At 37.7% G+C, this 13,006-nt stretch overlaps 1 protein-coding gene across 1 annotated transcript; it reads right to left on the bottom strand.

Annotated features, from left to right (window-relative positions):
* Nucleotides 1-10,543: 10,543 nt before the first annotated feature.
* LOC113295285 lies at nt 10,544-11,885 on the bottom strand. Its single transcript, XM_026543633.1, has 3 exons — nt 10,952-11,885; nt 10,674-10,864; nt 10,544-10,573 (listed from the first exon to the last, which is right to left on the bottom strand). The coding sequence occupies exons 1-3, from the start codon at nt 11,883-11,885 to the stop codon at nt 10,544-10,546; spliced, it is 1,155 nt and encodes a 384-aa protein (XP_026399418.1).
* Nucleotides 11,886-13,006: the final 1,121 nt, after the last annotated feature.

Genomic DNA, 13,006 nt, shown 5'->3' on the forward strand with positions numbered 1-13,006 from the left:
TATTAATTATTTTTTTGACTACTTGCACTTTTTATTAATCGATTTATGATTTTTCTTAATTGGTTGTGATATCGTATGATGATGTATGCTTGGTCGTAGTGCTTTGATGCGTCATGCTAGTGGTATACAATAAATATTCTAAAAATCTACCTTGGAAAGAATGAGAGTCCTTATGATTTGAGTTATAATTGTTTCGAATAAATATATAAATTGTGTGAATGATTAATGGTGGAATTTTGTGTCCTAGTGTCTCTTGATCTTGTGACAAGTATTGTGTATATATTTTTGTTTTAAAAATCTTTTCAAGTCTGAGCAACGAATTCTTATTTACCGCAAAATTAATACTACAACAGAATACACACTGTATTAAGCCGCTACAGACACTAGGCTACTCCAAGCTAACTTCGAACTGGACTGTAGTTGAACCCCAATCAGTCACCCACTGATACAAGGTACAGTTGCACCCCTGCGCCTCTGATCCCAGCAGGATACTACGCACTTGATTCCCTTAGCTGATCTCATCCACAACTAAGAGATGCTACGACCCAAAATCGCAGGTTTTAACAATAAAAAAATCTGTCTCCCACAGAAAAGTCTATCGAAGGATAAATAGGATAAATCTGTCTCCCACAGAAAAACCCTAAAGTTTTTGTTTCGTCTTTTGATATATAATCAAGGTGAACAGAAACCAATTGATAATCCGGTCTTATATTCCCGAAGAACAACCTAGATTAATCAATCACCTCACAACAATCTTAATCGTATGGTAGCGAAACAAGACGTCGTGGAATCACAAACGATGAGACGAAGATGTTTGTGATTACTTTTATATCTTTCCTATCAGAGAACTCTCACGATATCAAGCAAATCAATCTGATTGTACTCGTACGATAGAAGATACAAGATCAGGTCACACAACTACAATAAAAGTAGTATCGGTCTGGCTTCACAATCCCAATGAAGTCTTCAAGTCGTTAACCCGGTTTGAGAAAAGAAAACCAGAGGGTTAAAGGAGAATCGACTCTAGCTTACAAACTAGTATCACACGGACGTGTGGGGATTAGTTTGTAGAGTTGCTAGATGTACCCTTATATAGCCTTTCAAATCAGGGTTTCGCCTTGCTCACAAAGCAAACGCTATCCACCGTTAGATGAAAACCTGATTTAGATTCAAGCTAATATATCTCAACCGTTAGATCGAAATCTTAGCTTGTCATACACAAATGAACTGCATGCTTCTAGGTTTGTAAACCGTACCCAAACGTGTGCATTGTTGGTTCAATAATAGTCAACCAAAATGTTAGTCATTTGAGTATTTCATACCAATTACTTTCTTATTCACCATAACTAGTTCAAATGACTCACATTAACTAGTTAGAGAGTTGTTCAATTGCAAGGAAATCTCATGTACTACACAAGACACAATTGAAGCAGAGATGATTCGATTCACATGAATCGGTTCATGAACTTTATAGCCATGGTTTTCCAAAGCATTCCTTAGTCTTTATGAGTTAAGTTCATTAATCATATTTAGATATATAACTTATACAAGTTCGCAGACTAGGTTCCCGGAATTGAAGTACTTGAAAGAGTTTTCAAACTCCAGCAGAAATTCTCAGGTTCGAGAGCTTTGCTGGTTCGCGGACTTGGCTCACGCAACACAATTTGATAACTCAGCAGAAATTCTCGGGTTTGAGAACTTTGACAGTTCGCGGACTGAGTTCGCGGACTTGGCTACTAGCCGATTTCCAGCATGGGACTTATGCACATATTTGTTTCCACAACATACTTATGTCCACTATGGTTATGTAATCTAAACTCTCATTCCAATCATTAAAACATTCTTAGAGGACGTTATATAGTTGTTACACTATTTCTCGTCAAAGCAATTTTCAAGATGATCGAAACATACATGACTTGCGTCACTAGTTAAAAAAAGACATGATCGAAGCAAAACTCTTACCAACACATATTTCGAGATATAGATAGACGAGGTATACTCGGATCGAAATACCAAATATGTATAATCTAAGTTTATATATATAGCATACGACTTTTGTCTCAAGAAGTAGGAGATAGAGTAGATAGACTTTTGAGTGACAGATAAGTTCAAGTCTTCACATACCTTTTTGTCGAGAAGTTCCACCGGTTCCTAGAGTATTTCTTCCACTTGTATGATGAATCGTCATGAAGTCCTTGAGCTCAACTACACTTACTATCCTAGTCCGAGACTTAGCTATAATAGACTAAAATAAAGACTTATAGTTTTGATCACTAACATTGTCAAACATGCTTGAGATAGCAACGCATGCGAGTTTGAACGAGCAGTGCTCTAACACAATTCCTTTGGCTCATATTCAAAACAATAAAGGAACAACAAATCTGTTTGGTATCAACTCTCTTCAACCAAGTGATATGAGTCGGACAAAGGCTCTTCTGTTTATGTTAACATAAACTCCTTCGTCAGGTCCTTAGATCCATCTTATGTTCAATTACCGAAGTAATTGTTTAAGATTAAGACAACAACACTATTAATCCAAAGAATTGTGTTGATGCCGATCTACTCAATTAAGCAATCCAATCTATCACAAGGATAAACCGATTATTAATTGGATCCTCTTTTACCGACACAAGTATTGTGCACACCAAATATTATGAACTTACAAATCAGAAATCTTCAATATATTCTTCGTCTTCAAATCTTCTTATATCTTCAATAATAACCTGCACACAATCACTTGAATCTCTTGTGATCAACCACGCACAGAATGGAGTCTGTTAACAATGGATTATCACAAGATCGTCTTTAGAACTAACAACAGTCTAAATATCCATGTCGAAACTATGAACTAGTTTGAGTGAATCTTATATCAGAAAAGAAGATTCTCAAGCATAAACAAACTAGGTGCAATCAAAGTTCAACCACCGTTAGTCAATCAAATCAATGAAAACAAAAGATAAACCACAATTATCTAGTTTCCCACCAACGATACACGCTAGAGCTTCTCAATACCAATGAAGACTTTAAACTGAGCGGCCGTAAGAGATTTCGTCTAATTAGGTTACTCTCCTCTCCGAATAGGCGGCTACACCAGTAAGAACACAACAAAGAGGAAGCTTGTTGTTATGAAGGATTAGTTTGCTAGAAAGGCAAACTTCAAGTATTTATAGACAAGGAAGTTTGGACATCAAGGAATTTCCAAAACCGAAAATATTTTCAAGATATTCATTAAAGCACAAATTCGGTTTTTATAATTCCTAGAAATGCTCTGTCCAAAAATAATGATGGAAATCTCTCGGAAAATCTCTAATTAGTAAATGCACATTACTAATTCTTATTTCCCTACAAAATGAAATTAATAACCTTAATTAAAAGATTTTTAACTTATTTATGTTTTCGATCATGGGATTCTCTTCCCTTAGCTATTAAGGAATAATTTTGAACAATTAAAGAAATAAATATGCATAGCACGTGTTCAAAGTATGTCGACATCCTTACTTTGTAAGTTCTCTTTCACACTTACAACCTTGAAACCGATTTGCCACACTTCCAAACAAGTTTAGAATTTGTTCATCTGACTTTCAAGAAATATGCGATTGATCAAATAACATTCAACCACAATCATGGGTTTAACGGTTCTACCAAAATAAGTTTCAGTTCTACCTTCCATGTGAGTATTGTGCAGAGTCACACTAGCTTTCCAAAATTCGGTTGACAAGGTACTAGGATCGGTTCCCCACATATATATGGTATCTAACTTATATGTGTTGCACATGTCCATAGGATCAGTTCCTCTTTTCCTAAAAACGTGTTGCACATGTTCATACGATCGGTTCCCCTTTCTGCTATAAATCTTGTTGCACCTCATACAAGGATCGGTTCCCCTTTGTGATGTACTGCACCTCTTACTAGGATCAGTTCCCCTTTCCCATATTTGGACCATCTCAGGTGATTACTTAAGATCGGTTTCACTAATAAAAGTCATACCAATACATAAGTCAGGCCTTTTTGAATAGTTCTACCAAGAACACAAACAAGTCGTGAACGTTTATACTCAATCACACATATTGGTTGTTCATAAGATATGCAATGAATAACAAAACCAATAACGTCTGGCGATTTCCTTTTCGATTGACAAACAAGTTTATGAACTTACTTCCTTAGAACACATGTAAAAAATTGTTCCCTAGGATGAAATCCTCACCTCATACCCATATATAATCACAATAGCATTCAAATGATTATGGCGATGTCTTATCTACAGAGTTTAATGGTTAAGCAATAAACCTCGTATTGTATTCCTTAATACTATGTCTATCTAGAGTTCAAATATACTTCGCCGTTTTGCTTTCAATATGCACGACTTGAAAGATATATTAGGGAATGAAACAGTTCAAGTCAAATATCACTAACCTCAAGTGGAAGGATGATTGTTGTCGTTGTAGATCCTTGCTTCTTCACATCTTCAAGTCTTCGCAATACTTGTAATGTCTCATATCCTAATACTTTCAAGCTAACCTATACGAAGTTGAATCTAGTACATAATCAAGCGACTCTTAACATGAGTTTTGATTCACTAAAATATGACAACCAAACTTGACATACTAACGCTTGGTGGGTTCAACCGAGCTATTCTCTAAAAATCTCCCCCTTTGTCAATTTTAGTGACAAAACTCTTACGCCATATGGATAAACAAATTACAAGAAATCATTACACATACGCTTGATTCCCGATTCAACAACACAGTAAACTGCTTACATTCAATCCTTGAAAATGTCGTTGTTGACATTATAATAACAAAGTTAATACTCCCCCTAAGGAATATAGGTAGATATTCAATCGACACGTCTTTGTTATACCAATTCATATGACATGTTACTCCCCCTTAGTCTGTGCTTTCACTTTTTCGTTTAGATAAAACGTTTAAGCACCAATGTTCTTTTCCTTAGCGATACCAATCAATATAAAAAGCAATGCCAGTATCACTTGTTTACTCCATATATTTCTCCCCCTTTTTGTCACAAAATAACAAAGAAAAAATAAATAAAGGACAACACGAAAAGAATCTTACAAATCTCAAAATAGACTTGTCACCTGTAGAGTTAGGCACGAGGGCTCCACACATCATGTTCTGATAACCAATATCAAAACCGAAACTACAAGTAGTTTTATTTTGATATGTTACCAAGGAAACAATTGTTCGAAACAATTTTTCCAATTTAGTTTAGCAAAACAAAAATCAACTAAGCACCTTAGTCCCTTTGCTAAACCGATTGTTCAAAAACAACCGCTTAATTCGATAAGACCAAAATAAAGATAACTCTATTTTTATCATCAGGTTCTAATTATCCATAAACTTAGACGTTTCAATTTTAAACAAGACAAGTACTAGGTTAGTTAACTAGCATTTCTTGTTAAGGCATTCGATTAGACTTGAATAACCGAAACCTCACTTCCATAAGTCTAACTAAGATCATAATTAACTTAGTTTCTCTTATCTGGAATCGAATTGGACTAAACAACTCATCCTGTAATCCTTTTATTTCGTTAAGCCTTAAATAATTCATAAAAACCAAATAAATCAACTTGCATAATTATTCACCTCAACCGGAAGCAATTGAAACAACATAAGCATTAAAACACCGCAATTGCACCGAAATTTTGTAAGCCTAAACAATTGATACCACACAATAAAGCAAGATAACAATAGTTTTTTCTTAACCGGAACCAATTGAATCACACACATCCACACACACATCATAGGGAATACACATGGACCAATTTACACACTCAAACCGTCATACCAACAAATGGAGATCGGGCTATCGTATGGAGCACATTGATAATAATCCATAAATAAATAGAAGAATTTATTTAAATGAAGTTGATAAGGAAAATTATAAATTAAAATGAATCTTTAAAATTAAAAAAAAATAATCCTCGACTCGCAGGTCAACCTCCAAAATAAAATGCAAAGAATTCTTTTAAAAGAAACAAAGTCTGGTCTTTAAAAGAATTCAATAAAATATTTATCTAAGCACCTTAAAAAATAATGAAGTAACTTATCAGAACAGAAATACAATGTACAGGCTAGGCTGCTCCACGGTCACGGTCTCCTGAAAAAAGTAAGTTGGTTCAGACCCCAACTAAAAGAAGACTCTCACACCCTTATAATCTTTAAAGACGATAAAACAAACCTAAGATAATTCATAAATAGTATGAGGAGTAAAACGGTATATATGGAAACATTTTTTCTAATTTCCTAAAGATGACCATAACCATGGAGTATAATGGGACGACAGGAAAATGAAATTAGCTAAAAAGGAACAGTTTGTTAAAAAATAGTAAAAATATGTCGCTTTTAACTACCCGTCCCAAGATCATTTTCTAACTACCGGCTATCCCTCTCTAGTTCCTTACTCTAACGGCAAGACGCACCGTATCCGCCCCTGAATAGTCCAAATAATTTTTCTACCGTGTGCCAGAGAAATTAAATGTTGTCGATCTCAATACAAGATAATAGATTTATATCTTTTTAGGCGATCCCTCGATCATCTCCTAATCATTCATGGGAGTCGAACCAACTACGAGCAACGGTCCGAAAACATAAACATCTATCATTTAAATGTCGACTGTAAGACATTTCTATACATGTGCAAAAACAGCCACCACAGCACGTATTTCTCTAAAACCAACCTACTACAGAGGCACTAATCTTCATACACATTCACAACATTAAACGTGGTAGCAAATCTACCAAAAGCAGACCCAAAGATGACCTGTAATACAAAACGCCGCTTAAGAGTACAACATGGTACCACCTGTACGTGCGCAAGGAAGACCCAAAATCGTGCTACAGCAAAAATACATCATAACAGATGACTAAAACAGATCAAACCAACTACATCTACTCCCAGTATCACCCTCTTACAAGTGCTAAAGGAGCTTCAAAATCCATCCCACTATTAGGAACATGGTTACGACACCTAATTACTATAGATGCTAAGACCGAACTCTCCTAATAACACCAAAGGGTTCATAGGCACGGGTCAGCGTTGATATATATATACCTATATTACTAACTACTCATCATCTTACACACATCCCAGCTCCAAAAGAGTATCAATCAAACGTGGCTAACAGGCTAAGTATCTAACATAGGTGCATGCCGTCAACGAAAACAAGCAGGTGTTGTAAATCATTTTTGATTTGTTGCGAGATCTATCAAAACTCCTTTCTCCATGACGTTAATTCAGGGCCATTCCTTTTTAAAAAAATAAAGATACAAACAACTGGAAATCCTACTTTTTCCGACTCCATAGAAAGTGATTCAATAAACTCCCTTTGAAAAAAAAATTAGAACAGACCTTAAAGAGTATAAGAATAAGAGAATTTACCTGGTATGTAGCAAGAATAACCCTCCAACTAGAGACAACACCCTTCGCCTCAAATCAATCCTCTTTCTCCTCCTTCTTCTCTCACAGCAACTAGGTTTTTTTTTTTTTCAAAAAGGGGAAGAGTTTTAGTGCGGCTGTATTTGAGAGAAATGTATTAGAACCTTAATCGTCTAAACGGACTATATATGCGCTACTTTTCTTTTTGTCAAAACTTCCCAAACATGTGAGATTTTTCCTTCAAAAATATATCACGATAATATTGATGGCGGAATAATATGGAAACTCAAAGCTACTACTAAACAATATGCTTGTTAGGATATGGGGATTTTACAATCTCCCTCTAAAAGAAAAAGGATTTCGCCCTCGAAATTGAATTGTATCTAACGGATCATCAAAGAGGTCAGGATAACGTTTTAGCATGTCATCCTCGCGCTCCCAAGTAACTTCCTTGTCGTTGTGATGATTCCTTTGCACTTTAACCATTGGTATGGTTTTCCTCCGAAGAACATGTTCTCTACGGTCTATAATTTGATGTGGTTTCTCCTCGTAAGATGCATTCTTCTGTAACTCTAAATCATGATAATCTATTAATGAGTGTTGATCCGTGTCACGTACATTCTTTCGAAGCATGGATACGTGAAACACGTTATGAACTCCAGCTAATCTCTCTGGTAAAGCAAGACGGTAAGCGACCTTTCCAACCCTTTAAACAATGGGGAACGGTCCAATGAAACGAGGAGCAATATTTCCTTTTTTACCAAAACGCAAGACACCCTTCATAGGTGACACTTTGAGAAGCACCAGGTCTCCCACTTCAAACTCCCTATCTTGACGTTTCCTATCCACATAGTTCTTCTGCCTACTCTTCACCGTGCGTAACCTTTCCCTAATTATGGCAATCTTTTTGGAGGATTCGAGAATAATTTATGTGCCCAGGAGCTTGGCAGCTCCAGCTTCTACCCAACATGAGGGTAAACGATATAGTCTTCCATACAATGCCTCGAACAGGGACATGCCAATGCTGGAATGATAACTATTGTTATATACAAACTCTTCCAAGGGTAAGTGATTCTGCCACTACCACCAATATCAATAATGGTGCATCTCAACATATCCTCAAGCACCTGATTCACACGTTCTGTCTGCCCCGTCAGTCTGAGGATGAAAGGTTGTGCTAAAGTTCAATGAAGACCCCAAAGACGACTGAAAACTCTTCCAAAACCGCGATGTAAAAAATGAATCTCTATCAGAAACAATCGATATTGGCACACCATGAAGCTTGACTATCTCACTCATGTATAATTGATCTAGTTTGTCACCAGTATCAGTCGTCTTGACTGGTAATAAATGCGCTGACTTCATCAATCTATCAACTATCACCCAAATCGCACTGTGACCCTTACTCGATCGCGGAAACCAGTAATAAAATCCATGGATATGTTCTCCCACTTCCACTCAGGAATAGGTAAAGGTTTCAATTTACCAGCTGGGTGTTGGTGTTCAATCTTAACTTGTTGACAGGTCAAACACTTTTGGATGTACTCAGTCACATCCCGTTTCATTCCTGACCACCAATACTGTCGCTGCAAATCCTTGTACATCTTATTACCACCAGAATGTATAGTGTACTTTCTTCGGTGCGCTTCATCTATAATAGCTCGCCTCAATTCTTGAACTTCAGGAACGCATAACCTTCCATGGAATCTCAATCCACCATCCTGGCCCACGACATAGTTCTCATATGATAACTCCCGAATTTGAAAAAGTTGATTCTTACACCACTCATCATCAGTTTGAGCTTCCACTATCCTACTTAACAAGGACGGTTTGATAACCATACTACCAAAGAACAAATCTTGTCCTCCAGTTGTACTCATGTTGAAGTTAAAACAGGCAACATCTTCTAACATACTCCACTGTCACACCATCATTGAAGCCACAACCATTGGTTGTCGGCTTAAAGCATCGGCAACCACATTACCTTTCCCGGGATGATACTCCATTTTGAAGTTATAGTCTTTAATCAACTCCATCCACCTCCTCTGATGCATATTAAGCTCCTTCTAAGAAAATAGGTACTTGAGACTTTTGTGGTCGGTAAAGAGCTCAAACCTTTCACCGTACAAGTAGTGTCTCCAAATTTTAAGCGCAAACACCACAGCTGCCAACTCGAGGTCGTGTGTAGGATAGTTTCGCTTGTGAGGTCTCAACTGTAGTGAAGCATAGGAAACTACCCTATCACTCTGCATCAACACGCGTCCCAACCCCTGGATTGAAGCATCTATATAAATTACCTTCTTGACCCCAGTTTCCGGAATAATCAAAACTGGCGCAGTAGTTAATCTACTTTTAAGTTCACAAAAATCTTTCTCACACTCAGCAGTCCACTTGAAAGGAACATCATTCTTCGTCAAATTTGTCAAAGGACCAGCAATAACTGAAATCCCTTGATGAAGCGGCGACAATAACCGGCCAACCCCAAGAAACTTTGAACTTCAGTTACTGTCTTTGGTTGCTTCCAGTCTTTCACAGCCTGAACCTTAAAAGGATCGACTGATATACCAGCTCCTGATACGACATGACCTAGAAATTTAACCTCTTTCTTCTAGAACTCACACTTCTCAAACTTAGCATACAACTGGTGATCCTTCAAAATCTGAAGCACTAGATGAAGATGTTTTGCATGATCTTCGGGTGTCTTAGAGTAAATGAGGATATCATCTATAAATGCGATTACAAACCAATCCAAAATTTCCCGAAACACATGGTTCATCAAATCCATGAAAAACGTAGGTGCATTTGTCAAACCAAATGGCATCACCAAAAACTCGAACGAGCCATAACGGGTCACAAAAGCTGTTTTGGGAGCATCACCTTCACGAATTAACATCCGATGATACCCAGTCCTCAAGTTGATCTTAGAAACACAATTAACACCTTTCAATTGATCAAACAAATCATCGATCCTCGATAAAGGATACGTGTTCTTAATTGTAACCTCATTCAGATTACGGTAATCGATACACAATCTCAACGACTCATCTTTCTTCGCTACAAGAAAACTGGTGCACCCCAAGGAGAATACTTCGTCTAATGAATCCCTTCCCAAGTAATTCATAAATTTTCTTTTTCAGATCACTCAATTCTACCTGTGCCATTCGATAAGGAGCTTTGGCTATAGGTGCAGTACCAGGTTCCAACTCAATACAAAACTCCACCTCCCTATGTGGCGGCAAGCCTGGTATATCGCTGAACACCTCTTGATATAAACTTACCACTTCTATGGACTCCAATGGAATACTCTTCACCGATGAACCCTCAAGCAAAGCACTACACAACTTAAGAGTCTTCTCTGAACTTCCCGATAAGTCAGACACAACAACATCACTTTTCTCATGAATAGGAAAAGTGGTTGTCTTAGCATAGCAGTCTAGCTTAGCATGATGGGCAGCAAGCCAATCCATGCCTGAGACAACATCATACACATCTAGATCTATGACAAAAATATATGAAGCAAATTCTATCGTACCCATACAGATAATGCATGACCTACACATATGATCAATAGACGTTGAACTACCCTTCGGTGACATAACAACATCAGAACAACGCTCTAACACAACAGGCAAAGTTTTCACAAACATATCAGATATAAAAGAATGAGTAGCTCTAGTATCCAACAATACTCTACCATGACGAGTGTGAATAAGTAAAATACCTTCCAACATTACCATCGGTCCCTCGCCATTTTGAGGCAAGACAGCATTCAACCGAGGCTGAGGCCCTCGGCCCTGAGGCTGGTTCTGTACTTTACATCGCCCATACTCAGCAGGAGATTTGCCCTTGTTTGGACAATTACGAGCCTTGTGTCCTTGTTCATGGAAGTGATAAAAAGGTCCCTTAAATACATAACCCTCAGTTCTCACGGGTTGTGGTGCATGAACCATGGCTCCATTACCATTGTTCCCTTCATCTGTTCGTGGATTCTTCCATCCCTGATTACCTTGGTGAAAATAACGTTTTTTTCCATTGGAATTACCACCCTTATTTTCCTTCTTCTCGGTAACCTTGGTATCCACTTTACCAACTTTCTTCTTCTTTTCCTCTTGAATCTTCAAGCAATATGCCTTAGCACAATTTACAACCAGGGCATAAGTATTAAAACTAGGGTTCCCAATAATATGTCGAGAAATCCCATTATGCAATCCACCCAAAAACCTGTCCATCCTATCTGCTTCGGTAGGCATAGGATGAGCAGCAAATATCGACGAGCGATCAAACTCACACTCGTATTCGACCACCGTTTGATCTGTATTCTGCTCAAGTTCTTCAAACTGCCTAATCATATCTTGATGCTTGTCCGGAGGAAAGAAGTGTTCAAGGAAGAAATCTTTGAAACTTGTCCAAGTAACCTCCATGGAATTAACTGTCCTTCCCATCGACTCCAACCATGTTGTTTCATTTCCCTCCAATAAGAAAGCGACCATCCTCTACTTATAAGCCCCAGAACAATCAAATTGAGCTAGTATCCTATCCACTTTGGTACACCATTGATGTGCTTCAGTTGCACTTCCCATCCCTGTGAACGAATGAGGTTTCATCTTTAGAAAATCTTGGTAATACTGAACCTAAGACTTCGTGTTTCTCTCTACAATTTCAGGTCCATTCATTTCTGGGGGTGCCACATCTTCCATACCTCTACGTGTGACAATCCTCTGATATAATGTCGTTGTGATTGTAGTATTCAACATTGTCTGAAGGATCTCTAACGTTAAGGCTTTAGGCCTACCCTCTCTTCCTTCGGTATGAACAGATCGAGAACCACTTGTGGACCTAGTCCTACGAGATCGAGAGCTACCAGTGGACCTAATCCTACGAGATTGAGAGCTTCCTGTGGACCTAGTCTCACCTTCACTACGAGATCTACTACCAACACTGCGTGAGTTACTTTCTTCCACAGAATCCTCAACAAAATCCTCACGACCTCGTCCATGACCTCTACCACGACCGCGGCCTTCAGTATTACGTCTACCGCGACCATCCATCCTCTAAGAATGGAAAGAAAACAAGAAACTATCAACACACATTCACACAAATGAAACAATCCAAGTGCTCCTATAACTCGTGCTTAACGTGATCAAACAAGACCCTACACCCGCTCCCAAGGATTTATGTTACCAGGGCTCTCATACCACTCTGTAACATTCCCACTTCGAATTCTAGGTCGGACGCCCTAAAATCCCAAGTGTTGAATACTCATAGACCATTTTACACACTCAAACGGTCATACCAACAAATGGAGATCGGGCTATCTTGTGGAGCACATTGACAATAATCCATAAATAAATAGAAGAATTTATTTAAATGAAGTTGATAAGGAAAATTATAAATTAAAATGAATCTTTAAAATGAAAAAAAAAATAATCCTCGACTCGCAGGTCGGCCTCCAAAATAAAATGCGAAGAATTCTTTTAATAGAAACAAAGTCTGGTCTTTAAAAGAATTCAATAAAATATTTATCTAAGCACCTTAAAAAATAACGAAGTAACTTCTCAGAACAAAAATACAATGTACAGTCTAGGTTGCTTCACGGTCACAGTCTCCTAAA

The sequence above is a fragment of the Papaver somniferum genome, chromosome 7 (assembly GCF_003573695.1).
Source record: "Papaver somniferum cultivar HN1 chromosome 7, ASM357369v1, whole genome shotgun sequence".
In the NCBI taxonomy this organism is placed as follows: domain Eukaryota; kingdom Viridiplantae; phylum Streptophyta; class Magnoliopsida; order Ranunculales; family Papaveraceae; genus Papaver; species Papaver somniferum.